Source organism: Acanthopagrus latus, chromosome 21, assembly GCF_904848185.1.
Source record: "Acanthopagrus latus isolate v.2019 chromosome 21, fAcaLat1.1, whole genome shotgun sequence".
In the NCBI taxonomy this organism is placed as follows: Eukaryota; Metazoa; Chordata; class Actinopteri; order Spariformes; family Sparidae; genus Acanthopagrus; species Acanthopagrus latus.
The window spans coordinates 21,993,498-22,021,490 of record NC_051059.1 but is presented as its reverse complement, the minus strand read 5'-3'; the positions used below and the strand labels follow the sequence as shown (position 1 = coordinate 22,021,490).

Below are 27,993 nucleotides of genomic sequence, written 5' to 3'. Positions count from 1 at the left end.
TGAAGCTCCAGAATGTGTGTTTCAGTGAAAAAACAAAACAAAACTCCGGAGACACTGAAGTGCACCAGCTGGAGTCTAGCGCCTCCTGCTCACGCCCCTCTAACCGACCTATCCAAAGATGCCCCTCCTCGTCCAGACTTCATTTCCCAGCATGCCCCTGCGCTCGTCCTTGTCAAACCTCACTGTGGTCAAGCTAACGTTAACCGCTTCGGGTCGTCGGCAGCAGCAGTAGTAACGGCACAAACACGACAGCATGGACGGTGCCAGTCACTGAGAGTCACTGCAGCGCTCATGAATTAGAGAAACGTGTTGAGGGCAGCGACTTTTACACCAAGAGACACTCGAGACTGAAGACTTCTGTCCCAACAACGCTGTCGACGACGGGAAACGTTAATGTTTGTGTAGCGGTAAGCTAACGGCTAGCTAACATTACTTAACCTGTCGCTTGGGGCTAACTTAGAAAACAGCTCTCGGAGAATCTGCGAACTGACTCCAAACAACACGCCAAGTGAAGGATACCGAGGCATCACGAATCTCTGGTCCGGTGTCGTAATTATAAGGTAAGAAGTGGAGTGTTTGTAACCGGTGACAGTTAGCTGGATGCAAACAGTGTCTGTGTTTCGTTAGTGGGCAAGTTTGGGCAAGACTGGAGGGTGCACCCAGCCAGGAGAAGAAGCATGTGGATTATACAATGAATTAACATCTGATCGTTGACTCACACTGTTGCATTTTAACCACAAACTCTCTGTGCAAATTGCTGTCAGAGCTAACACAAGTCATGTGAATAATAATGATATCACCTGTCGCATTAAATGGCAGCATATGTGACACAACGCTGTTATTAAACTGTTCCCTATTGTCAGGATACCATGTAGATGAAATAACACCTCATAATGAAGCTAAATGCATTGAGCTATTGCAAAACTCAAGAGCCTCTTGAACAAATGTTATTTAGAGCTGAATCAATTATTACAACGATCAAGTAGTCAGTGACATAAAAAAATACATGGAAAACTGTTGTGATGATCGGTTAGTTATTTGTCAACCATTGAGGCCAAATGTGAGCAGTTTCTGCCTTTGTGGGCTGCAACTAAAATTAATTTTCCTTGTCAAATTATGACTTAGTAGAGCACATACTTCTGCCAAGGCCCAACAGTCCTGTTTAAATGAATCAAGCCTAATCCTGTGTTAAATGAAATATATTTTTATATTTGCAGGATTTGCATTTGGATGCACATCAAATTGTATCCATGAATTCTCTCCTGAGAAATTAACACAAATGTTCTGTTGACAAGTGAGACAAATGTCCTGGATCTGTCCCTTCATGGGTCTATTCTGGGCCGAGACTCATCCTACATCCAAGTTTTGTGGAAATCCAGTCTGTAGGTTTTGTGAAATCCTGCTGACAAACCTACCAACAAATGGACACAGCCACAAAACACAACATTTCTAGGCTGAGGTAATTAACATGGTGATTATTTTTAAAATGGTTTAAATATCCAATAATAATCCAAAACAGATGCAGTACAAATATCAGCGTGAATGGAATATGTTCATGTTTTGGACTGCTGGTCTGATCAGACAAATAATACCTAAACAGGTACAATGTTCTCATTATTCTGGCCACCTTGTATCTCCACACACACGGACACAGCTGAGAGGATTTTCAGACAGTTGTTTTTATCTTGACCCAGCTGAAAGCGCTGCACACAAAAACGACCTACTGTGTATTTATTTGGCACTATTTATGCATGGGGAAACCTCTACCTCTCCACTGCTGTGCGTCTGGCAGCCAATCCTGAGGCACATCAGAAAGACACAGTTAGCGGTCAGGAACAAGGAACTGTAAAATGATATGCATGTGGAAGGGAGGCTGCTGGGAGGGGTGAAGGACGGCTTGTGAGTAAGCACAGTGGGTGAGGTGAAAGGGGGGGACACATCAGGGGTCTAAATGCTCTTTTCAGGATCTTGCTGGAAGCTTCGTTGTACTGATGCCAATATTAGTTGCCCATGACTACCAAGCCTTTCAGCAGACACTCAGATTGCTCTCCCGTGGCCGTCTCTCTCCATCTTGTTTTGCCAGATTCTCCTCACTGTAGCTAAACTCTCCTTGAACTCTGATGTTTCTGGGTGGAATTTTGTGTGTGTGATTTGTCGATAAATATCCACTGTCTACTAGACTAGTTCAGGCCTTTTGTGTACTAAAAATAAAAGTACGTCCTGCTTGCAGTTTGTCTAAGCTTCCCATTGTTGTGTTCAGACACAGAGGTTGATCGGTGAATTGCTGAGGCTGTTTTTAGCTATTTGCAGATACATAATTGTGTATGCAGTTTGTATAATTGCACTGCAGAAATGGCAACGCTATACTTTAAAAGGTTTGGACACCATGACAGAGTTTGTCCACCTGGGAGTTTCTTTTATAGCTTTAAAATGTCTTGCTCATTACATATCTTGGTCACAATTCTGTAATAACCTCCTTAAAGCACATTTATCATATTTTAATAAGTGCCTTATTTGAAAGAAGTTGTATTTATGTGAAATACAAAAGGCAAAATATATTTTCAAAGGATTTACAAACTTACAACACCAGATATTGGCCACAGAAATCCTCCATTGGTTCAGTTCTGATGATTGATAATGCTACTACTCTTATCTGTACGCATTCACTCATATTTATATTTTGTCTTTATAAATTACTGTGCATTATAATAAATGAGTAAATTCCAAACAGGAGCATGATTTATTTATATATCTGATAGTTTTAGATATTGTTTTTAGAACAGAAACAACATTCACAGCAGCAAAGTGACTATAAACTTTGTAATCGCTCCCTAGAAGCAAATCTAAGACCTAAATAACACAAACAACATTTCTGACATCAAAATATTGACAGAAGATTAAAAAATAATGTAGCACAATGAAATCAGTCAGTTTTCTTTTGCTCATTTTTGCTTCTGATTCAATAAATTGTAAGTTTTGTTACACACTTTTAGAACTGTGACTGTGATTTACAGTGACGTTGGTTTAACAGTGCTCCGCTGTGAACGCTGTGCAGCGTTTAATGATGGCCAGTGAGCCTGCGCAGGGTTGAAGGTTGAATGAATAGCTGATCTGTCCCATAAAATGATTAGCCCATTGAGAAACATGCAGCCGCTTTTGTTTGGCGAGGTGTCGGATCGCCCCACATAATGTTCTTCCTGTAAGGGTCATCTCATGTAAGTCTGGCTTCAGGAATGTGCTGATTGTACAAAGATATAATAGGACTGCCTGTAATCTGATATGTTAGCAAGGGAAGAGGGTGTTCAAGTGTTTTGTGTTTTTTATTGTTGTTTTTTCAGACAGACACCTTTCACCTACAAGTCTGCAGGTCTGCTGTCCTTCAAGATATAGCTTTGGGTGTAACTTTCTGTTGGTTTGCTTTGCACAGTGTCTTTATTTATAGGCTTTAAAGGTGCGGCTGTTGGCTAATAGTAACTGGACAGGAAACTATTTCGTTAAGGTGCTTGTTGTGTTTAGAGTTTCAACATATATGCATTTGGAAATGACACTGCTTTAGTCAGTAAGAGGAGTGCAAAGCTGCTAAACCAGAATAGATCCCTCTGTCGACATGTTAACACAGGGCCAGACTTGAGTACCTTTAGTACTTGTGACTACATCGTCATGCTTTACTCTTGAATGCAAACTTATCTGAAGATGACGTTTACTTGGCAGTCCCTCATAGTCAGAGTCCTGCTTGTCACTTGATCCCAACACATTGACTGACCTCTGTTTCTCTCCCTCTCCTCTGCAGCTCTCAGCGCCCGGTGTTGCTGCCTCGACCGGTGGTTGAGTTCATGAGCGTGCTCAGTGACGGCCGTGCTTAGTCCTCTGGGATGGGGAGTGGAGTCCAGGAACAGCGGGCATCACTCACGCAGGGAGAAGTGCTGCCACGGGCTTCCTCCAGTCAGTCAGAGGTGAGACTTTATTGATGGGATCCTTCCTTCAACACTAGTGATGCCACAGTGAGGACTTTTTCCACCAGTTTATAAAATCAAAACACTGAATACAAAATGTACCGGAGATTTTACAAGAAAAGCACAGATTATGCAAATATTTGTGGTGTCTCATGTAAGACCTTTTTCAACTTTAACTTACTTCGAACAAAAAGGATGCTTAGAGAGTTGGTTTATTATTAGGTTTGCATGTTGTCAGGGCTGTCAAACATCCAACACACTGACCCCAACAACTTTAGCTGATGTCTACAGTTGTAAGTTAACGGCGGTCGTAATGTTAGCTCTGTGTCAGTGCTCAAGACTCCTTGTCAAAAGAAAAAAGTTTGTGTTGAATGTGGACGCTGATACGCATAAATTACCTGGACGGGTTTAAAAATACAAAAAAACAAAAAAAAAACAAGACAACTTGGAGAGTCCATGTGTAATTTATAACATTTTTTGCAAAAAAAATGACAATATCTACAACATTTACATTTAGGGCATTTAGCAGATGCTTCTGACCAAAGCGACTTACAATAAGCACATTTGTCACAAGAGAGAAACCACAACATATCACTGTCGATGGAGTAAAAGAAATATAGAAACAATTGTCAAGTCCTCATCTGAGTGCATAGGTGCTGTGATAGAAGTGCTAATGATACGAACATGCAAGTGCATACAATTTTTTTGGGGGGGTGGTTGGGATGGAGTGATGCTATGTGGGGTCAAGATGAAGTCTGAACAAATGAGTCTTGAGTCCTTTGTGGAAGATGGAGAGTGTTTGTCCTGACATTGGTCGGGAGTTTGTTCCACCACTGAGGTGCCAAAACAGAGAATAGTCGCGACTTCGCTGAGCAGGCTTTGTTTGCTCTCAGCAGTGGGGGTACCAGGGGCACAATGACTGCAAAATCTGCAAATAATTTTTCTCATTTAGAGGAAATAATAGAGCTGCTCAAAAGACCGTGAATAGTGGAAAAGCTTAACATCAGGGCTTTTAGTGTGATGTCATCTAGTTTAGATGGCTTCAGAACAAAAATCTCAAAGTATCAGTAAGTCGAAAGAGAACAGAAAGTCACCCAGTGTCTTGACTCTGAAACGTCACTATAAAACCATAATGTGAGTTCTGTCAAGTCCAGCAAAGTGGCACTGTGCTCACAGTGAGCAGTTGCTTTTTTATTACATAGAGTGGAAAGAATATCTTTTAATCTTTGATGGCAGAATCGTAGTTGCACCCTAATTCTATTTCACGGTTTGCCCTGTGTTCTGCCTCTGTGCTGTCAAATAATGTTTTCCTCTCTCAACTAGTTCCGCTGCAGTACTATGTGTGAAAGAGATGAAGTGAGCCAAGTGTAATGGTAACTTCAGGCTTCTTGTCTGTCTTTGGTTCATTTAAGGACATCTGCTCCTATTTGTAAGGTTTCGTAAGCTGGTTAGTCAGATGTCTGCTATAATCCTTTATATAACTCTGGTTTAATGATCAACTGCATCTCAAACACAACTGTGTTCACGCAAGGATGCAGTTTTTACACGATTTGCTCGGTCTGGTGTCAGTGACCCTAAGAGTGATTCCTCCATCTCTGTGCAGGGCCTGAAGCCCACTCAGTCGGTCATCAACTCGCTCTTCTCTGGGGCTTTAGCGGGAGCTGTGGCCAAGACAGCTGTCGCCCCACTGGACAGGACTAAAATCATCTTCCAAGGCAAGTTGCATGCTCTGCTGACCTAAAACTGTTTTTTAAATAGAAACAACCCACATTTATGCCACCAAGTTATATCTAGATCTAATGTTTGGCTTTCACTATGTGTCTTTTGCCTTCAGAGCCATGGGATATGTGATTTATTTATACTGCACATATGTTTTCTTTTTCAGTGTCTTCAGCAAGATTTTCTGCCAAAGTAGGTTTGATCACATGTTTAATATCAGTTTCTTGAAGTTAACACAAGCCGTATGTTTCTGTTTATCAAGTTTGATTCGAGAGCAAATTTAAACACAAAAATCTGATCAAAACTTCATTGTCATCCATTCAAGCTGAGTACGAGCATGTATGTATTGATGTGTGCACGCAGGAGGCCTACAGGTTAATCTACCGCACCTACCTGAAGGATGGCTTCCTCAGTCTGTGGAGGGGGAACTCGGCCACTATGGTGCGAGTCATACCATACGCTGCCATCCAGTTCTGTGCACACGAGCAGTACAAGCAGCTGCTGGGAGGCTACTACGGCTTTCAGGGGAGGTGAGTGTCCATCTTTTACCTCGTTGATGAAGTTTTTTTTTATAGTTTTAACTAACTACTTCCCTAACTACTAGTTCTACTCCCCTCCTGTCAGTAAGAACGGAAGAAGTTGTTTGAATGATAAGTGAAACGCACTTAGCATCTTTTATCTTACTTTCAGATTGATTTGATATATATTTTGTTAGTGTCAAGTATGAAATCCTGATGTATGCACACCTGTTTTCCTTCTTTCATGCAGAGCCCTACCGCCACTTCCAAGGTTACTGGCGGGGTCCATGGCTGGTACCACAGCAGCCATGCTGACCTATCCTCTGGACATGGTGCGAGCTAGGATGGCTGTAACGCCAAAGGAAATGTAAGCTATCAATACACAGCTGTCTTTGCTTATTTAATATACTGTGGCACACTAACACCGGGTGCTGTGTTAGTATAAGTGTGTTGCGAGGAGGGCTCATCAAAAGCGATGTAATTTTTTTAAAACTGGCCTCAGATCTGTTCAGGATGATGCCTTTGATGCTGAGAATCAGCTCATTCAAGGCTCTCATTTGCAAATATTCATAATTATTTGATGACCTGCAAATGAGACTCAACAATCAACAGAGTTCATGTTTGTCTAGAATCGCTCACCTGCACTAACATGCACACGTGGCTGCATCACAACAAAAGACAGAAAAGGTCAAATTACAACACACAGGTAGTGTGACTTCATTCTCTGCTCAGGATGCCATCACGCCACGATATCTTACATAGCAAACTGTTTGCAGCTATTTTATTCTTTTCAAATTTAATATTTAACCTTTTATAATGTTAAACTTGCTCCAAAAGTAGGTGAAGCAACTGAAATCTATGTCAGTCAGATGTTTCTAAATGGGCACTGCTCTTCTCAGCTGACATAGTTTGTGGGGCTGTACAGCCTCAAATAGACTTTACACAGTGCAATTTCTTCTGATGAAAACAGACTTGGAAGTGATTGTTTTCAGCGTCCACAGTGAAAGCCAGGATGCCAGAATTAGATTATGAGCAGAGGCCTTTTGCTGCACGACTTCTCATCCAGTTTCATGTTGTTTTCTGTCTTGTTTTGTTGTTGTTTTGTTTAGGTACAGTAACATTCTGCACGTGTTTGTGCGGATATCCCGAGAAGAGGGCCTGAAGACACTGTACCGAGGCTTTACTCCCACCATTCTGGGTGTTGTTCCCTATGCCGGTCTCAGCTTCTTTACCTATGAGACATTAAAGAAATTACATGCAGGTAATGCACTACCACAACTGCGCTGAAATGTCGTTCACACATAATGTTTATGTTGCATGTGTTCATTTAATCTTCTTAATCTTCTTTACACTCTCCTCTCCCTTGCAGAGCGCAGTGGACGCCCACAGCCCTACTCATACGAACGTCTGGCATTTGGAGCCTGCGCAGGTCTTATTGGTCAGTCGGCGTCCTACCCTCTGGATGTGGTGCGACGCCGCATGCAGACTGCAGGAGTCACCGGTCACACGTACGGCACCATCCTGGGCACGATGAGGGAGATCGTGTCAGAGGAGGGGGTTGTCCGGGGTCTCTACAAAGGTCTCAGTATGAACTGGGTCAAAGGGCCCATCGCGGTGGGCATCAGCTTCACCACCTTTGACCTTACTCAGATCCTCCTGAGGAAGCTGCATCAGATGGGCTATACAGCCCGATAGTAGCGATACAGAGAGACAGAAAACGGGGGAAAGTTGGACGAGGAGATGCCCAAACACACTCTAAAGAGAATCAAAAGAAGTGAGAGAGTGACGAGAGTGTATTCCTTTATAGAAGCAGACACACACAGCGGCTCAGGTTGATGAGTAATATTATGCATTCTCTTGCTCACGGGGGTTGTGAGGTGTGTTTGATGGTACCGAGTACTTGTACACACTGTAGTCATGTACATCTAAGTGCAATATGCTTAGTGGTTTTGTGTGTGTATGTGTGTGTACACATAAATTATAACGCTCCTGCCCTCTTGGACCAGGCCTGTGAGTGTACGTGTCAGTGTGGGAGTTCAGAGGTTAGACTTCCTCGTGTGTCCGCTTCAAACTGACCCGATGCAATGCAGGTTGCTGCTCATTGACATTTATGACAAATATGATTTAATAAGAGTGAAATATGCCCCCTTGAGATTTGTTTTGTTGTCAGTGAGTTTGTTTTAAGGAGTTATACCAAAGGTTCGGATGTGAGCTAGTTGCAGATTTTACGTTAGTGGTGTCAAGCACAAACGTTCTCACCCAGCAGCACAGAAGTAACAGCACCGTTACTGCCAACAGAGGCTCAGATTTTGTTTGAGTTGAATATATGTAAATCACTTTGAGTCTCGTGTGTTGTAGTGAAGCGCCTACACTTTGAATTTACAGACTTTTATTTGTAGTTGAGCTGCTGCGCTGACAGCAGACAGATCAGATATATTTTATGCAAGTGCCAACAGATATGAAGTATAAAGCGTGCCCGTTTGTTTTCACTGTAATCATATACAGTTATGGGGTTTTTAAAATATTGTCAATTGTGATAGTTTCGTTGTCCGAAGTATTGATACAGATGATTAGACAGATTTAAAGTGACAGTACCAGTTTAACCTTCCTTTCACATACAGTCCCTGTAAAGCACCCAGGCCATTTTCCCAATATGACATCATACACGCTGATTTAACAGTTACGTAACAACACCTGTATGTAATCCAAGACTGCATCTAATTATTAATCTCTAGTCAATCATTTGATCAGTTGTTTGTTCCATAAAATGTCCCAAAATGGTGAAAAAAAATTGGAGAATCAAAGATTAAGATGACGTCCTCAAATATTTTGTTTTGTCCACAACGCAAAGATACTCAATATGGATGCACGATATATGTGTAGTTGAATTATCTGTTGTTAGTGGGAAATTTATCTTATCCAGCTATTTATTGATATTGGTCAATTGCTAGCCGATCGTGTCCATAATATGAAGCCAACCTGCTTTTACTGACACGGTCAGTAGACTGGAAAAAACGCAGTAGAAATGTAAGAAATGCATATTGTGCGTTGCTAATATTCAGTTTCATGTCATAGACGACTAAAGAGACCAGAAAATATTCACAATTAAGATGCCGAAAAATTACTTGATGACCAGATTGTAATGTAATCCAATAGTAATGTAATGCCCTCAAAATATTCTGTTTGTTGCTTTAACTGTTAATCTTTCACTGGTATCGTTCTGGACTACTTTATATTCAGAGGTATTTCTTATGTTCAGTGCTATGTTCACTAGGAAAGGACACACACACACACACACACACACACACACACACACACACACACACACACACACACAGAGTCGTATTCAGTGTACAAATGTTGTCTTCCATTTGCTGTTTGTCTGGCAGCTTCATTGTTTTTTGGATTTAAATTCTCACGTTGTAGATCTGGAGCAGTGATTGCTCGTGGTTCACTAGCTTGACTGGAAATATGCACACAGTAATTCTCTGTTACAGGCATTATTTAGTACATTTTAGTGGTTTCAGTATTGTACTTTTACCTCAGCACATCAAATTCTCACATATCAATACTTTATGTTGAGTGGTGTCAAACATTTGACTAGGATTCACCATAGGTGAGACAGTTTCAGCAGTATTGATGCAGGCTCTCCCTCATTGGAGAGTGTCACTAGTTTCTATACTTAGAGTGCACATGCCAGGACTGAGCCCAGCGAGCAGCTGGGTGCAGAGCCAAGTGGAGCAGAGGGCAGGACAGTGGCACCTTTACCAGAATAAAGCTGGAAGTTTCCTCTGCAGGGGTGATGAGCTGAAAGAAAAGGTGGATCACCAAGATTTTTTTTTTTTTTTTGCTGAACAAATCTCAAAAAGTAGATGTGACTAAACACAAGTAGCATCCAAACATTTTGCCTGAGGAAAATTGTCTTAAATTGGTCAAATTAGGGTTTAAATCAGGAGCCGTCTGACAAGATTAACATTCTGAGTGATGATTTGTTATCGTCTTCGATGCTGCTCAGGTGTGATTTGATGCTGCTCATCAAACTCAGCTGTTCCCTGGCCTGCCTCCGTCTCACCGTCATCATTTTATCATCTCTGATCTGTAGTCAGATATTATTGTCAATCATCAATTGGTGGGAAAACACGATCCTCTTGGGTTAACAGCAGAAGAGTAGATGTAAGTGTGTTATCTTGGCTTCGGTAGCAGAGGGGAAACAATGAGTAGCTTGAAGCCTGCACACGTCCTGAGCTAACGTGTGCAAAGTAGTACAAAGTATGCAGTGACTGAAAGCCGAGTGAAGGGTAGTTACTGACTCTTAAGTGCCTAACAAGGAATAGTAAAGTTTTTACTATGACTGAGCTACTTCTACTAACCTTTTTGAAGGTTGCTTCCATTTTCTAGCCTTGCTTCGGTCTTGAAGTTCGGTTTGAAGTTTGGGGATTGTTAGACCTGTGACTGAATGTATTACTTCAGGTCCAGTTTTTGTATGTGAATTTTGTAAAAATTTATAAACTGCCTTGTAGGGTGACAGATTAGATCCTTTGCTCCCTTACAGACTCAACCAATCCATTCCAAACAGTCTAGGACTAATTTGAGGAATGTAGGAGGAATTCAAAAGAACATTTAATGGTGATTTTTAGCCTGATTTCAGTATAGTGAGATGGGTAGATATATAATGAAATACATTATATTAAGCAGAGCTGACAACAAGATTGGGGTAAAAAAAACAAAAAACACTAGACAATCATTAAATGCCAAACAATGAAATGTTTTAGTTTTAAGGAAATGTGATGTTTTCCGTTTGAGAACCTGACCGTGGCTTAATGAAGGGGGACACTGAAACACTACGACAACAAACTCTGTTAGAAGATGTTTTTTTTTTGTTTGTTTTAATTTGCTCTCATGAAAGCAAATTGAGTTCTTTTAACCCCATTTGCGGGTAATTCTACATGGATGTGCAGACATATACATGCTGCTGTGTTTGCATGTTTACAACGGATCATCTTGTATTTTTTCGTGTTTCAGTGCCGTCTCAGTGACACGACGGCTGTTTTGTAAATCCTTATTATCTGTGCCAACTGAATGTAAACCTACTAATACCACACCCTGTGTCCAGTCTCTAGTGATGATGGTGTATCTGTAGGAAAGTTTTGAAAAATCTAAATACCAACTCGAATAAACTGGATGTTGACAATAGATTGATCCATGTTTTTTCTTTTCTTTTTTTTTTTTTTTCTTGTTATTTCGCCGGTTTCCTCTCTTAATGATGTCTTTTTCTACTTGTGGATTTATTTCTAATTGGAGCAAAACTCCACACACTACATGTTCATCTTGAAGGACACTAAACACTTAACACATAGGATAAGACATCCATTGTGTGTTTAACGTAATTTATTCTTAAAAATAAATAAACATTGTTTCTTTAATAATACATTTTGTCCCTAATGTCAGTACAAAATAAAGTATAAGTAAATTTTATTTTCTTCGTTTTTAATCTTTAGTATTTTATTTTATTTTGTATTGATGTTAGGGACAAAATGTATTATAATACTAAAATAAAGGTTAAAAAAAGAATATAATAAAGTCATAAAAACATGCAAATAAAATCTAAAAGGCTTTTAGACTCAAGAATGTTAAGATAACATCTGAAGCAGCTTTATTCTGGCAATATATCAAGTTTAGTGGTTAACAAATGAGGCGCAAAGGGACACCATTACATAAAATGTATAAAATCAGGAAATATATATGAATGTTGAGTGTGTAAATAAATATGAAGTATACCGTAAGATGATATAATAGGAAAATAAATAAATTACAAAATAAAAATTAAATAGCATTATACAATACAGCATTTTAAAACTTTATTTATTTATTTATTTACCAGTTTGGGCCCCCATACTGAAGAGTGTGTCTTTGTTCTGTGCTATGTAATGACGCCCTCTGGCCGCAGGATGGCGCTCCACCACTATGAATGACTGACGCTCCTGTCGGTCCGCCTGTAGTTCCGCAGCGATCCGACAGGTGGCGGTGCAGCACGGCGCTGTGAGCCGGGGGAAGGTGAGCTGGGTCAGATGGAGCCGCTGCCTCTCCGCCCGAGGCCGCGCTGCCGCTTTGAACTTGACCGTGAACGCAACACGGCATCAGATGAACCCCATGAAGAGGCGGTGAGCAGGGAAAACAGCCCCGATTAATTAAAACCACTGAATTTATGAAGACACATGTTAGAGATTATATTTAGATGCAGGAAAAAAATAAAATAAATCCATATTTTTTCACGAGTGTTTGTGTTTATTGAGATGAGATATTTGGTTTGTTCCGGGTTTCTTCTTCTTCTTCTTCTTCTTCTTCTTCTTCTTCTTCTTCTTCTTCTTCTTCTTCTTCTTCTTCTTCTTCTTCTTCTTCTTCTTCTTCTTCTTGAACCGGGCAGGCAGCTCGGACCAGCCTCTCTTTGTGCACAGATTTCTGGGAACGTGGGAGAAAAAAAAAAAGCGCCAGAAGAAAAGAGCTATAGGGAAGATAGAGGACTAATTAGAGGGTGAAGGAGGGAGGGATGGAGGAGGCTGTCAGAGGATGTGGTTGCTATAGATACTTGGCATGATGCCAGGTGAAAGCACAGCCAATTTGCATTTATTCAGATGATGGCTGCTCTCTTTCTCCTCTCTCTCTCTCTCTCTCTCTCTCTCTCTCTCTCTCTCTCTCACTGCCTCTGTAATAAAAGCAGCAAAACAACCATTTTCTTCCATTTCAAATTCATTTTGACCCAATTTCCTTTTTTGGTTTTTTATTTTGGACAATCTCATTTTAATTCAAAACCCAGTGGAAATCCATTAACATGTTTAACACCATCCTGCTGAAGCTGGGTTAAAAAAAAAAGAAAATACACCTGAGCAGCAAAAAGATAATAATAATAATATTAATATGGCTACACAATCAAGAGGCTGTTTAATCACGTTAGAGATTATTTTTGCTTTAAATTAAAGGCTGCAGATTATTTCTGCTTCGTCTTTATTGTCCACAGTGTCGGATCTGTCCTCTTTTTATAGTGGAACATACAAAACTGTGCTGCAGGCCGGAGGTGAGTTTCACTCGGGGCCTGGTTTTGTTCCTCAGAAAGAAAACGCAGCACTTAGTTTTGGATTTGAAAAATAAATAAATCTCAAAGTGACACAAAATCAGAGCAGATCTTTTTACTGCCATTTGAGCACTAATGCTCCTCCACAGTAAACAGTGGGGTGAGCAGATGTTTAATATTAATTAGCCTGTACAGTAGCCCAGTCAGCTCATTTTGGGCCTCAACACTAACAGAATTTCCTTCTTTATTTCCAGTCTTAAATCCACTCCAATATGTCTATATGTGGAGGTCGTAGCCGTGTTTATTTTTTCACGTAATCAAAAAATAAATCCTGCTTCTTAATTGCACTTCTGGGCTTCAATTAATTTAATAGAACGATGCATTGAGAAACATTTCCCTCCCTCGCTTTAATTAGAAAACGTGAGAGCGCTGGTGTCAAGAGCTTAAACTGAAAATATATTAAAATACAGAAACTGAATAAATTCACAGGAGAAAAAATGTCAAAATAAATCTGTATCTTTATTGACCACACACACACTTACACATACACACAAAGATTTACATCAACTCAAATGATTCAGATGACGCAACCTGGACATTGAGACAGATTATGAAGTGATATCTCTGATATTAGTATTAAAAATTTACCAAAAGACACTTTTAATATTTGTTTTCTTATTTCAGACTCTTGAGAACAAACAACAGGATCGATTACAGCCTTTAAACACGGATGTGCTTCACAATAAGAGTCGCAGATCACTTCGCATCAACTGACTTCATCACAAACAGGCTTTATTTTAAAAAAATAAAATACAACATAGATTTAAATTATAACATTTAACAATATATTAATTTGTAACACATAAAACACATCTTGAAAAAGGCACAGCTGGTGGGAAAAAGGAAAACTGTATCTGGTGTGACAAAGTTTATAAGTCTCACTTTCAGTCTCAGTGTCTTTTTATTGGATGTGGTCCAGATCGTGTGCGTGTGTGTGTGTGTGTGTGTGTGTGTGTGTGTGTGTGTGTAGACGCATCACAAAATGCTTCAGTCTTTAATTGTAGGTCCCAAAAAAAGAATCAGCAAAAAAATGGTGGAATTGGTGCTGAAATCCTGTCTCTTGAGTCTGAAGATCTTCGGCCGTCTTGCAGCCTGATCAATCTGCAGAGACACAAGAAGACACGAGACATTTAGGGACATAGTTTTGAAAAAAAAAAAAACAAGAACAAAAGAAAACTGTCATATTTTTACAGCCGGGATCATGAAGATAAACCTGCACGTCATCTTTGACAGCGAGACATCCCGCCTGTGCGTCACGTCACAGGACTGACGCAGCAGTTTTGGATGAAAATAGAAAAAGAAAAAAAGAAAAAAAAAGAGAGAGAAATGTTGTTGAGGGTGGAGCAGAGATGCAGGAGGGACTCCCTCCTCATGACTACCAATATCTGTCTGTGTTTCGTCTCTACACTCGTCCACCTCTGACCTCTAAAGTCTGGAGCGTCAAGAGGACACACACAGTCTGCTGGGAACTCCACAACCCTGCCCGAGGGAAACACACACACACACACACACACACACACACACACACACACAGACCGAGCACACACACTTCTGCTGTCAGGTTCTGCACCGTCATGACAGAACAAGATAAGGATCCGACCAGCTCAGATAAGGGATTTAATCCTAATTTGTCCAGACTTTAATCACAACTGAAAACCAGTGACAACAGGACACACTCAGCGTTTTAACATTCTTATTAAATTCCTGTAAAATCGCCTTCTGATTTGAAGCGTTTAAAAGCCAGTTTTCTTGTTTCTGATGATGCAGGCTGATGGACAGTAAGAAAAAAATATATATATATAAAAAAATCAAGGTGTGTGTGGGTTGTGAGGAGCAGAGGGAGGTGGTTGTGATGGAGGAGATCAGAGCCAGACTACAGTCCCTGGATAGATGCAGCATTTCAGACATTGGGCAATTATGAGGGGCCTTCCTGAGCCTGTAGGGCTCTCCAGGGCTCTTCTGCTGCCCACGCTGTCCCAACAAACTGGCTAATATATGCAGGCCTACAGTCTGGTCTCCACACACACACACACACACACACACACACGCCACAAACACACACCACAAACACCTTTCAGCACTCAGTGAGAGCGACTTTGCCGAAGAGTGTTGATGTACGTTTTTATCACGTCAATAAAAGCAGGAGTTGGGGGAGCGACTGCTGGGAAGATAACTGGGATCCTTAAAATGATAAAACAGGGACGGAAATAAGAATTCAGAGGAGGGACTATTTCCAACAAGACTTATTTTAGCAAATCATTCCTCCTCTTTTCTTTTTCTGTCATATATTCCTAAAAATAACCACAGAATTCTGAATATCTTTGTTTCCTCCACACAAAAATAATATAACACACACAAAATGAAGACTTTCTATTCACCAATATCAACGTTTTCGTCTCTCTTACAGTCATCAAAATCTATTTTTAAGGAGACGATGTAACGTCCTGGTGTATATACTGAGTGTCTGTGCTGATTCATAGGCCACATGACTGATTAATGTACATGCTGTGTAAGGAAACACGTCACACTGACGAAGGAGAAAAGAGCTGTGTGACATTGAAATGAAACACCTGATTTTTTATTTTTTATCAGAGCTGCAGACTTGAGATTTTGACCCGACTGCTGCTGTGACTTGATTTACTTGACGGCCGACGCCATAAAAACTCTGGCTCCACTTGAGACTTCACAACAAAAGCATCCAGGTCTCAATTTTTTTTAAATAAAACTTACCGAGACAGGAGGAAACACAGCGTTTGCGAGGGACTACTTTCAGCTGCGGATTAACACACATCCGGTTAATGCTGCTGCTGCTGTGAGCAGGTTCAGGTTCTAATTCTGTGGCTCATACTGCTGTTTTGAATATTATTATTATTTTCTACAATGAATGTTCGGTGTATAAAGAGTTGATCAACACTGAAATTAGATTTTTTTTTGCTGGCGCTGTAGACGTCAGACTGACTTGAAGCTTGACTCCCTAAAATTCTGTCTTGATTTTGCGACCCAACAAAAACATCCAAATCTCAAGTTTTAATAAAACCAGAGTAATAAACAAAGTAATAAACCGGCGGCGAATAGATGTTCGATCATCCATTGAAAGGAAGACTTGAGTTCCGCTGTGAATAAATCACTGACAGTCGAGTTCAAACGCTGAGTCATTCTAATTGTCAGCAATCAGACGCCTCGACGACAGTTTTCATGACGCGACTCGGACTTGAACTTTAACTCGTCCAAACTTTAGCTACTGTGACTTTTCCCAACACCGAGAAACAGCCCGTCCGCCGAAACCCTCCCTCCCCTCCGCTCCACTCGACAAGGTCAGTCTTTAGATGATATTCTCATGGTAACGAGCTAAATCTCTCTCTGCGGATCAAGAAAGCAAGACAGGGAGAGTGTGAAAGAGTTGGGAGAGTAGAGAGAGAGAGAGAGAGAGAGAGAGAGAGAGAGAGAGAGAGAGAGAGAGAGAGAGAGAGGTGTAAACACACAGAAAAAGCATGAATTTGTTTCCATGTGGAGTGTCGTGGTGGTGGAGGTGGAGGTGGTGGTGATGGTGGGGGTCTCTCCCTCAGACTCTCTCCCTCCACTTCCCTTCTTTCTGTATTTAACCCCCCCTCCCCAACACACAGACACACACACATAGACACACACTCTTATGCTGACATTGTGTCCGTCCAACAAAGACGTCCCCGCAGCCCCCTCATTATAAATACATGTCATTGGATCACAGCTCGTCTGAATCCCTGAGTCTGCTGCGCTCTAAGTGGCCGTGACTGAGCCCTGAATGGGTGGCCGAGCGACAGCTATACCAATAGAGCCAACAGTGTGTGTGTGTGTGTGTGTGTGTGTGTGTGTGTGTGTGTGTGTGTGTGTGCGTGTGTGTGGACGGAGACGACCACAGCCCCCCAGCCTATGGGAATGAAAGCATCGCAGCGGGACGAGGTCAGAGGTCATCCCGTCTGTTACACACACACACACACACACACACACACACACACACACACACACACACACACACACACACACACACACGTGCAGTTTACTGGATATCTGCGACGAGAAGCGACGCAGAGGAGACAAACAGGGAGGGTGAAGTTTTAAAAGCGTGCTAACAGTCGACTGCCGCATGTTCGAAGGGGGCTCGCTTAAATCTGGGGCAATAAGTTTCCTGCTGCCTCGACAACAAAGCCGCACGAATCTAGACCGGGCCTCGCTTAGAAGGAGGGAACAAGGTGTGTGTGTGTGTGTGTGTGTGTGTGTGTGTGTGTGTGTTTGTGTGTGTGTTAAAGGAGCACATCCTATCTCGTTTTGCAGGGGAAACGCGAAAGTGTCTCTATCCCTCTGGAACCACAAACCAGGCCACAGTGTTGTACTCTCTCTCTCTCTCTCTCTCTCATCCTCACTCTCTCTCTATGTCTCTCTCTCTCGCTCTCTCTCTATCAAGGCTTCTATTTCTGAGTCAAAGCTCGCATTTCTCTCCGGGTTTAACAAAGTTTCCCCTCACTCTACTTTCACCCGAGTTTTGAAAACCCCCCTCACATGACACGGACTCGACTGGGAATCAATAATTAAAAAGGAGTCATGATGATCAGCAGGTATAAGCTACATATCTACACCAACTTCTCTGTTTTGTCACCTCTCCTCCTCAGTTGCATGGCACAAACTGAATGACGAGCTGTTGGTGATCAACAGTGATTTCAGCTGAGTGTGTACATACGTGTGTGTGTGTGTGTGTGTGATGAACAGATTGTCTGATTGCACACTGGGCTCATTAATGCAGCAACAACGAGTGGAGCTCGCGATGGCGGCTGCCCGCGCTAATCGCCTCTGCTAGCCCGCCACCTTCCAGCACCTTTGCCTATAGACGTATCTCCTCCACCACCACCCCCCCTTCCCCTTCCAGACGAGGACCCCAAATAGCTGCCTACACACAGTGCCTGATGGGAAACAGACGTGTCATCCATTCATCTCCCTTGTGTGTTTCTGTATCATTTACCCAAGTTTGATGAGCTCGAAAGCTTTGTGACGATCAGGAAGGGTTTTAACTGGCAAAAATACTTTATTGTGAGTTGGTCTGATCTCTCCATCACAGTTAAATGACAGGTAGTTCATCCAAACATGCTAAAAGACAAACATTAATATATATATATATAACAAGGAAAATGGTATAATAGTACCAAATTTGGTTGGTTACTGGAGTTAATTATGTCAGAGCTCCTGGATACAACATGCAGATTAATGTAAAATCCTATTTATGAGAGAGTTTTACTGCTGCAAGTGAGAGCATGTGCTAAATGTACGTCCCAGTTCTCAGAAAATGAAGTATAAATTATTCACCGCTGAAGGTTGTGAGCTCAGTTGGCCTTTTTGGAGATAAATCAAAGAGTGATCATTGCAAAACGCAGCTGCTGTCAGTTCAAATCATTTTAAAACTACACTTTGTGCATGTTACTCTTCACGGTCCAATTGTGTGAGACATTTTATTGTTGAGTCACAAAGTATTTGACAAGTTGGGAAACAGACTCAACAATCACCTATCTCACAAATTGGACCTTTAAAGGGGCACCGTGTCGTTCTGGAGAACATTTTACAACCATCGTGTAATAAACTAACTAATACATCTACCTCTACAGGGTCGTATCCAAACAGACTTTCTACAACGTCAGTGATGCGTCAGATTATCAGACTGTTTGTGTTACATAAGTCAAAATAAAGCCAAGACAGAAAGTCTATAAAACCTAAAAATCGGCTGCAGAGTAAAACAGAGTTTGAGACACGTACAGCATACGGTTCACTCAACGTCCAGTTCTGTGAGGGATCTAAAGCGACTGAGGGAGACGAACACAATGAAGGGAGAAAAAAAAAAGAAAAAAAGTTGTGGTGAAATAGGGAATAATGGAAAGCATGTGAGAGAAAACAAGAGAGCGACGGACAAAGAAAGAGAGAGAGAGAGAGAGAGAGAGAGAGAGAGATGTGAGTCTCCAAAAAAAAAAAAAAAAAGTGTCAATGCGAGGCTTCCTTTAGGCATGAGTGAGAAACTATGAGGCCTGATGCTGAGTGAATGGGCTCGGGCACACACACACACACACACACACACACACACACACACACACACACACACACACACACACACACACACACACACACACACGCCCTCCCCACTGAGCCAGAGCCGGTGCCAGTGAGACAGGTCTATGGGTCTATTGAGGGGAGTGGGAGGGAGCTGTCCCTTTCTGTAGAGCTAATGAAGCCTGCACCCACAGGCATAAAGGAGTGGAGAGTTAGCACTGCGCTCCTTCACCCATTCACTCACTTCCTTCCTTTACACAGCTCCTGATGAGGTAATGCCTTCTCTCTTAAAGGGATACCAGGAGTAATGCACCTTTACGTATATGCGGCGCTTTTTATGACTACGGGAGGCGTCAAGGAAAAAACCTGCAGCCGCGCGATGCTGCTCGAGAAAAGAGGAAGCGATCACACCTGTGTCCTACCTGGTAAATAAATAAATAAATAAATAAAGCTGTTTGAATACTGTACCTTTAAAGTACACAGCTGGTTTTATTCTATATTTGTCTTTCTGTCAACAAATCCATTGAAAAGACACAAACCATGTTGTTAGTTGGTCTCTAGTTGGCTCTGAAAATGTAAATCTTTAAAAATCATTCACAAATGTTCAGTTTTAGCAAACATTGGAGGAAAAACAGCACTTTTTTTTTAAAAAAGGTACTATTTTTCAGCTGCGGGTGAATACACATTTACACACTAATAGCAGCAGGAGTGATTAAGTGTTGATTTAATTTGAACCACAGCACCCAGGTTCACCGCAGCATCACCATCCAGTGTTAAATGATCTCATGAAAAGACAAAAGCTGAAAAGTGCAATAGTTGGTTCTCTGATTTTTGAAAGAAATGTTATTCAAACAGGAGGAAGTAGAGTAATTGTGAAGACTATTTGAGGGACTATATTTATACACATTCAGTCTTCTAATCCACAGCAGCAGGAGTGTGTGTAACACATCATCCTGTGTAATGTTGTGGCTCTTCTGAATATCTTTTCGACAGCATTAGAGGTCAGTGTCACGGACGACACAGGCTGTGATGATGCTTGGACTTATTTTCTGTGGCACTGTGGAGTGAAATACAGAACACCACCAGATTTCTGGTGCAGGATGAAAAATATCACACAGTTCTGACCATTAATGAGGGATTTCAGGTCTGATTTGACAGAAGGCACAGCTGTAACTCCAGCATCTGAATATACGTCTCCAGAACCAGCGGACCCCTGACGATTTCCTCCGCGGTGGAAATGTGGAGTCCCCCGCTACAAAGCTGCCATCAATCTCGAGGAGAAACAAAGACAGGCACCACACTTGAGAGCCCGAGACCGGCGTGTCACTCCGAGAAGAAATGTCACAGGGAGCCGAGATGTGGGGAGAAAGAGGTTTCCAGACAACACAATCACACTTTCGGCAGGGGAGATCTGACTTTCGGGCCGCCCGTCTATCTGCCTGTCTGTTAGCTCTGCTGCGGCTACAACATGATGAAGGAGGCTCTGGTCCAATCTGCGCCCAGCCCGGCCTCGCTCTGAGCAACCCTGCTGAGCTAACAATAGACAGCAGTGCTTATCAGACAGCCTGGCAACTTCATTAGCATCCTGCAGGACCCAGACGCAAGTGTCCCCACACACACACACACACGCACACACATGCACCCATGAACCAGACAACCCCTTCACTGGCCTTGACCCCTGAACTCTAGGGTCCTCTTTCACCTGCTACGACAGCATTCATGCTAGCACGGCCGTCTCGCCAGTGCCCGACTGCTCTGCATATGTTCCCCGCACATTCCCACGCTCCGAGCTCCAGACCTCCAGCTCGGGGGGATGAACGCACTTAAAGCGCAGCAGTATTCATATGAGACATTATGGAGATTTGCATTGTGTCTCTGTCTGGCTGTCTGACTTTTTTTTTTTTTTTTTTCTTTGGGCCTCATGATGGCCGACTCGCCTTCACGACTTTATTCTTTCTAGCGGCGAGGAAGGCTTTGCTTTGTTTTCGCCACCCGCAAATCGATCTGGAGATATTTCCACGATCTCACGCAAAGAAAATCTAACACGGTCGTCGTTTGTGTTTCTAATATTCTGCTTCACGTTGTATTTTTGTGTCATGTCTGCTTCATCTAGAAATGTCCTTCTCTCCTCTGCTGTGTTGTTGTTTCTCTCTCTCTACCCGGCACATCAAGGGTAAACTCATGACTCTCCTCGCCTTCTCCTTCCTCTTCCTGTTTCTTTACCGACCGCCATTGGCTGCGAGCGGCTCCCGATCTCCACATTGGTTGGCGTAGCGAACAGAGGGGTGGGGGGGGGTGAAACAGTGATGCGACCAACATGAGGCGCCAGTACAGCAGGAGTGTTTAAGTGTTATTGTGAGAAATGGGGTAGAAGCGTGTTCCTGCCCTGCGACAGATAATGTGACAGTCAGATGTTGGGGGGGGTGCGACGGTCGGGCGGGCTCTCGGCTCAGATCATGTGAGAGGGACCCTGAGAGGCGTGCAAAAGACTGTGACTGAATTTGCCTCGCCGCTCAGCATATGGACGCCCTCGTCGCTCTATGCAAATGGCCGAGACACAGACACATGTTCACAAATGCAGACAAACTACCCCCCCTCCCCTCCAGCCCCTCATTAATTGTTCCTCCTAAAAAACCAGACTAACCCCCCCTCCTCAAATAATAACCTCTCCACTAACCCCCCAACTCCATCTCCCCCCACAGTCTAGACCCCGCAACCCTCTCTCTCCCTCTCGAACCAGACGCCCCAAAATGCCCCCTCCTCCTCCTCCTCCTCCTCCTCCTCCTCCTCCTCCTCTCTACTCTCCTCAGCTCCCACGACCAGCAGACAGACCCTATGATTCGCGTGACCGCCATTTTGCTGCCCACAGTAGACCTAACTGTACAGCACAGCAGCTGCCTTGATGGGCGAATGCAAATACGAGCGCGGGCATTGTTACCCAGCCGCTCAGACGACTCTCATCGCATGAATTAACTCCCCCTCCACCCCTCATCACTCCCCCCAACCATAAAAAAAAAAAAAACAAGAGCTCAATCAAATGCGACTGCAAAACGGTGCAAATGCAGAAAACGTGAGGTATTCAATCCCCGGGCTACATAAACAGCTCCGAACGTTAATACGCCGAGTTGTGGGAATCAGCATGATGATGTATTTTTCAGGGTTTTTTTCGGAGGAGAAGAAGCTCCGGCGTCTCGTTTCTGTTCCTGGGAAATATCAACGACGTGATGCTTTAAAGCTACAAACCATTTTTTTTTTTTTTTTTTTTTTTTTGTCGCATGTTTCATGTGCAGGCAAAATCAGTCACCCCACGATTTGTTCAGTGCCATGGTAACCAGACACCAATGTGCATGAAAATGAGACTATTATGGTCTGTCTGTCTGGAGTTTGTTGGGCCTATGGATCCCTTTTTAATTAGAGTCTGTGTGCATGTCTGAGCTGCTCTGTTTGCTTAATGCTGTCATCGGTGCATTATGTATGTCTGCATGTATAAAAAAAAAAAAAGTCTAAGTCGAGTGTGCACGCGTGACCGAGCGCTATCTGATTTAAAAAAAAAAAAAAAGGGGGCTCGGCTTAATCTTTTGTACAGTGTCACATTTGCATGCGGGGGAATCACATGCTCACATGCTAACACGCCATATGGCACAGTAGGACCGCGCTCTTGATCTCACGTGCATCGAAACACCTATCACACACATTTCGGGCGGTGGCGAATCCTCGCAGCCCGAGAGTAAAACAAAACAAAACAAAAAAACCTGCACCAAACGCGCTTTGAAAACATCACTCCACTCCCGTCCCGCTCGCCCGTCGCTACGCCGCGTTCATTTCATGGGAGCAATTATGAGCGCGCGGCGACGTCGACATGATGGTTGGAGGTTATGCAAATGCAATTAGCCTCGATTTGCATGCGACGACAGTTAACGGATGCACAGATGGCAGACAGACAGAGACGCGCCCGCCATCTTTGGCAGAGGAGGGAAAAGACTGGCGGCCATTTTGTCTGAGGCTGTGCCCATCTGGATGGAAAACAAACCGCGCTGCATCGCTGTGACGACGGCAGCGCTTTGGGAGCACGCCGCTGCTCTCAAGGCCGAGCGTGTACGGTCCGCTCATACGCACGAACCCAAGCGAAGATAAAAACAGAGACGCTCTCTCATTTTAGCGTTCAAGATTTGTGAGTGACAGCTGATAATGCAGAGCGCTTCACGAGAGCATTTTAATTAACCCGCCCTCCTCCAAACATCAGAAACAGCCGTAATTAAAATGATCCTCTCTGAACCAAACAGGGTGCAAAAAAGGTATGGTCGCACACACACACACACACACACACACACACACACTGCTTTAGGCAACGTGTGAGGTAATGAGAGCACATTGAGAGTTGTTCATAGAGTGGAAAATGTGTGGAGTGCTAAAGAGAGATACTTGCCATTTTACCATCTCCTCCACCAGGTGTGAAGGTCTCTCTGCTCTCTGATCTTCTGCCCTCTCAGCGTTTCACTCAGTTTTTTGTTTTTTTTTTCAGTCTGAAATTGAATAACAGACATCATGGGGGGGGAGTGCAAGAGATACGGTCATACTTCATGTGCCAGTGTTTCTGGTTCTTAACAGACAGACACATGTCTACAGCTCACCATAGTAACGGCGAGCCGAGGCTGGAAGAGAAAATAAAGATCGTACTGTCTCTTTGTCAAATGTAAAAACTGGTTGGGGAATAAACAACGGGTGAGTCGAGGATGGAGAGCGAGTCAAAAGCAGAACTCCCAAACTGGTTTTTGAACAGCCAGAGGCAGAAGGTGGGGGATATGTCAATCTTATGAAGGAAGGAAAAATCAGAGCAAAGCACATCCCTCTCGGCGGTCTCTCAGCATTCTCTGTTCTGGGTATTATTTGGGGAGCGATCCCCTTCAGCAGAACCACACGCAGCCAGCGGAGATCGGGACTGAGGTCCAGTCTGAGGAGCCGGGGCTGCAGCTGAGAGGGCCACGCAGGGCCTGTCCTTTGGAGGTCTGCGGGCCCCTTAGGCCACAGACTAACACAGGAAACCCCACTCAGAGCTGTGCAGGCTCCGTGTTTCGTATTGATTTCTCCTGCATGCCGGTAGCTCCAGAGGTGCTTCTAGCCTTCGGGGACTCTCTCCATCCTTCCCAGCCCACTCACTAGCTCCCCGCCCGGGCTTCACTGGCTCTGCTGGACCCCTGGATGGAGGTGCGGGCCACAGGAGGAGAGGAGGAAGACGAGAGCCCGTGGCAATGATGATGAGCTGCGCCGGGTCTCGGAGTTCAGTCATCTACCAGCCTTTATCCAGCCTTCCAACCACCCACCCTCGTTTCCATCTGGAAAAAAAAAAAGGGAAAGTAGAGTGTTTTTCAAAATCTCACCTTTGGCATTCAGCATCCCTCTGCTCAATGCAAATGCAAATGTAAACACTAACACTTTGATTAAAAATATGTGGGAAGAAAACGCCAACTTGCTCTTTTGTAACCCGCCCCAAGGCGCTCGCTGCTATACAGAAACAAATACAAAAAAATCTCAGCATACCGTATGAAGCACAGACGCATCGAAGCTACTGATTATACTCTTAAATGTTTTTTTCCAGAAATATACTGAAATCATTTCCGTTAAAATACTCTCACTGTCATTACGTTTCCCCTTTTTTACCATTTCTTATGACCGTGTTAATCAAACGAGGATCATCAGGGCGGCACGATAATGAAACATGTTCAAAATCACAAAACGGCAAAAGCACAATATCCACATCACAGACGAAGGTAAAACCAGAGAAGCTCTGGCCAACACATCTTTTTCTCTGGGTGTCAGTAAACATGTGTTTGTGCTACACTGATTTGAATAGTGTTTTTTTTTTTTTTTTTACATAAAAATAAATATTGCGATTCCACAACGAAGGTAATATCTGTCAAAATAATCCTAATATGATTTTTTTTTCAGCCCCTAACGAGCGATTCTCTCGGATTCCTTCACTGCAAATATTCTGAAAGCGTTCTGGATCCTGTTATCATGCAAATACAATATGCTCCTTTATGTGTCTCTTTTTGTTCTTTTTCTATAAGAGAGAGAGGAAAAAAAAAAAAAAAACGAGTTGCACGGGGCCTCCTTCAGTGACCGTGCACCCACTGGCCCCCTGTTTCTGTCAAAAGCGTCAGCGAAGACAAATTCAGCTCAGCGTGCTTTGCTGGAAAATTAATAAGACACTGAAAGTATAGCGGGTTCAAGCGGTCAGCTGTGGTGGTGGCTTGTTTGTGAATCTGCTGCTATGTGCATGTTTTCATCATATAAATGAGGAGGGGGGGGGGGGAGCACAACCCGGAGCAGCCCCTGGCTTGGCCTGTGCAGGGGAGTGACGTGGGGTGAGATTGGGTGAGCCGAAAGGAAGATTCAGACACAATGCCCCCATTGAGAGAGTTCAGACATGGGTGTTAACTCCCCATTCCTTCACACACAATAGGGCCCCCCACTAGAGCCGGCGTAGGGGACAATGTTAGTTCAGGGCAGCCCTCCACCCGGCGAGAAAGAAAGGAGCTGCATTATCAAGATGGGGAGGAGATGGAAGGATGGATGTGTGGAGGGGGAGGCAGGAGGAGAGAGAGAGAGACGGACGGGAGATAGAGGGATATGTTTGTGCATGAGGAGGGAGGGAGGAGAGAGGAGCCCTGCGACCCGTGGCTTTGGACTTGAGGAACAAAACCAGAGAGACTCGGACGTACGAGCAGCGCACAGGATTCAATATTTACAGCATTTTAAAGACTGAATGTGAGAGACGTCTCATCATCAGCCTGTAGAGAAACATGTGATTAATCCAGAGCTCAGCTCGGTTTCACATGTTCTGATCTAATTATTTTTATTAATGGATAATTCAACATTTTCAAGAGATGAAAATGAGCCTTTGGCATCCAGTGGCATATTTATAGTGATGTGTTAAACGAATAAGACCAAACACAGACGGTTATCAAGATATTTCTAATCACATGGATCAGGAGGGCGTTGATTAGTTAAGAGATTGATTAGTAGATCAGAGGAAATTACTCTGATGAGCATTTAATCATTTCAGTCAAATTAAAGTCATTTTCACAGGCAGAAATGTGAAACATTTGCTGGTTTGAGTGTCTTAAGTGAAAGAATTTGCAGCCAGTTTTTGTTATCAATGATAGTAAATTAAGACTTTTTGGGGTTTTGGACCGTAAGAGATTTAAAGACGTTACACTGATCAGTCAATAAATCAATAACAACAACAACTGTAGAACCATTTTAGACAATAGAGGAATATTTATAAATCATTTATATTTGTTATTACACACCACAGCTATATTTACCACTGTGGTTTTATTGTAGAATATTTAATGAAGCCCAATAAAGACTCAGTCAGCGGCTGCTTCTGATTGGTTAATACATAGACAAATGAGAACAGAAGCACAGTCGAGCTTATTGTGTTGTGATTTCTTGTGTTTTGCTGTAGATGAATTGTAAAAGAATCAGGAGATAGATGGAGCCACACAAATGGACCGCATAAATAGAAATGATGTGATTGGCTAGTTAGAGGCTGACGAACGAGCTGATTGGTTGTTCGTGTCACAGCTGACCAGGGACAGGCGACCGTAGATTTTAAAGGACGTCTTCTGTTAAAAAAAAAACATGTAGCGGTCAAAATATTTTATGTCAAGCAGAGCTAATATTGCCAACAGCAGCTTTAAATGGTTTCAATCAGGCCTCATGTGAAACTTTAGAGTCAGAGCTCGTCTCGTCTCCTCTGCATCTCACAGTGACGCCATCGCTGTGACCCGTCGCTGAGTACTGACGGTGCAAACTGTCACTTTGTACTGCGACGCTGAACGCGCATTACTGAGATCCAACCGCACTGCTTATTGAATATACCACCAAACTCAATCAGTGACATTTACCTCCGTGTCTCACTCCTCTCTCTCTCCCCCTCAGTTTTGTTACAAACCTAAAAATCCCGAAAAATGAATCTAAAAAAGAAAAATGCTTGCCGCTCGTTATCAGCAGACGTGTCGGGGACGAGCTGCCACGCTCACAACAGTTTTGCAAAAAGCCGCAGTTGTCGCTGTGTGATCCTGTGCAACTTCTCCTCACAAACATGAAGTCTACTTTTGTACGTTTCAAAGCCTTTCACTGCAAAAAAAAAAAAAAAAAAGACTCAGGTGTGCCTTTGATTTGCAGCGTGTGCGTGCGATGACAGATTGGGGAGTTTATCTGCACACTTAAATGGCATCATGTTTGCAGCACGGAGCTCGATTCACATCCTCCATGACTTCAGCAGTTTCTTTTTTTTTTTTTTTTTTTAAAAAACCATCCTTTTACATTCCCTCCAAAGACCGCATAACAAGCATTTGCTTGTTTTGCTGTTGCTTGTTATTCGCTCGGCGGCTGTTTTGGGAGTCGGGTTGGGAGCGAAGCTGACAGCGTTAACAAGCCGTTGGTAATGTAAGTGTATACGCTTTTATTCTACCTTTCCTTTCCCAGACAGGTAAAAAAGCTCCTCTGGCTAAACAAAGAGGGGTGGTGGTGGTGGGGGGGTGTTCTGCTTAAAATGTATAAGGAAAGCGAGCAGTTTGGCTCCGTTTGAGGCCACGAGGCG

The 27,993-nt window shown here is 43.0% G+C and overlaps 1 protein-coding gene across 1 annotated transcript; it reads left to right on the top strand.

Annotated features, from left to right (window-relative positions):
• The first annotated feature begins 166 nt into the window (after nucleotides 1–166).
• LOC119010881 (mitochondrial coenzyme A transporter SLC25A42) lies at nucleotides 167–11,385 on the top strand. The gene is made up of 8 exons (XM_037083447.1): nucleotides 167–560; nucleotides 3,791–3,953; nucleotides 5,557–5,668; nucleotides 5,839–5,864; nucleotides 6,036–6,202; nucleotides 6,441–6,557; nucleotides 7,300–7,451; nucleotides 7,560–11,385. Exons 2-8 carry the CDS (start codon nucleotides 3,873–3,875, stop codon nucleotides 7,883–7,885), a joined length of 981 nt encoding a protein of 326 aa, XP_036939342.1. The 5' UTR covers nucleotides 167–560; nucleotides 3,791–3,872; the 3' UTR covers nucleotides 7,886–11,385.
• Nucleotides 11,386–27,993: the final 16,608 nt, after the last annotated feature.

What these genes read in the sequence shown, in the direction of transcription:
- LOC119010881 (XM_037083447.1), top strand. Translation starts at nt 3,873, where the DNA reads ATGGGGAGTGGAGTCCAGGAACAGCGGGCATCACTCACGCAGGGAGAA. An exon ending in TACTACGGCTTTCAGGGGAG is followed by an intron (nt 6,203 to 6,440) that starts GTGAGTGTCCAT and finishes TCTTTCATGCAG; the next exon opens with AGCCCTACCGCCACTTCCAA. An exon ending in ATTAAAGAAATTACATGCAG is followed by an intron (nt 7,452 to 7,559) that starts GTAATGCACTAC and finishes TCTCCCTTGCAG; the next exon opens with AGCGCAGTGGACGCCCACAG.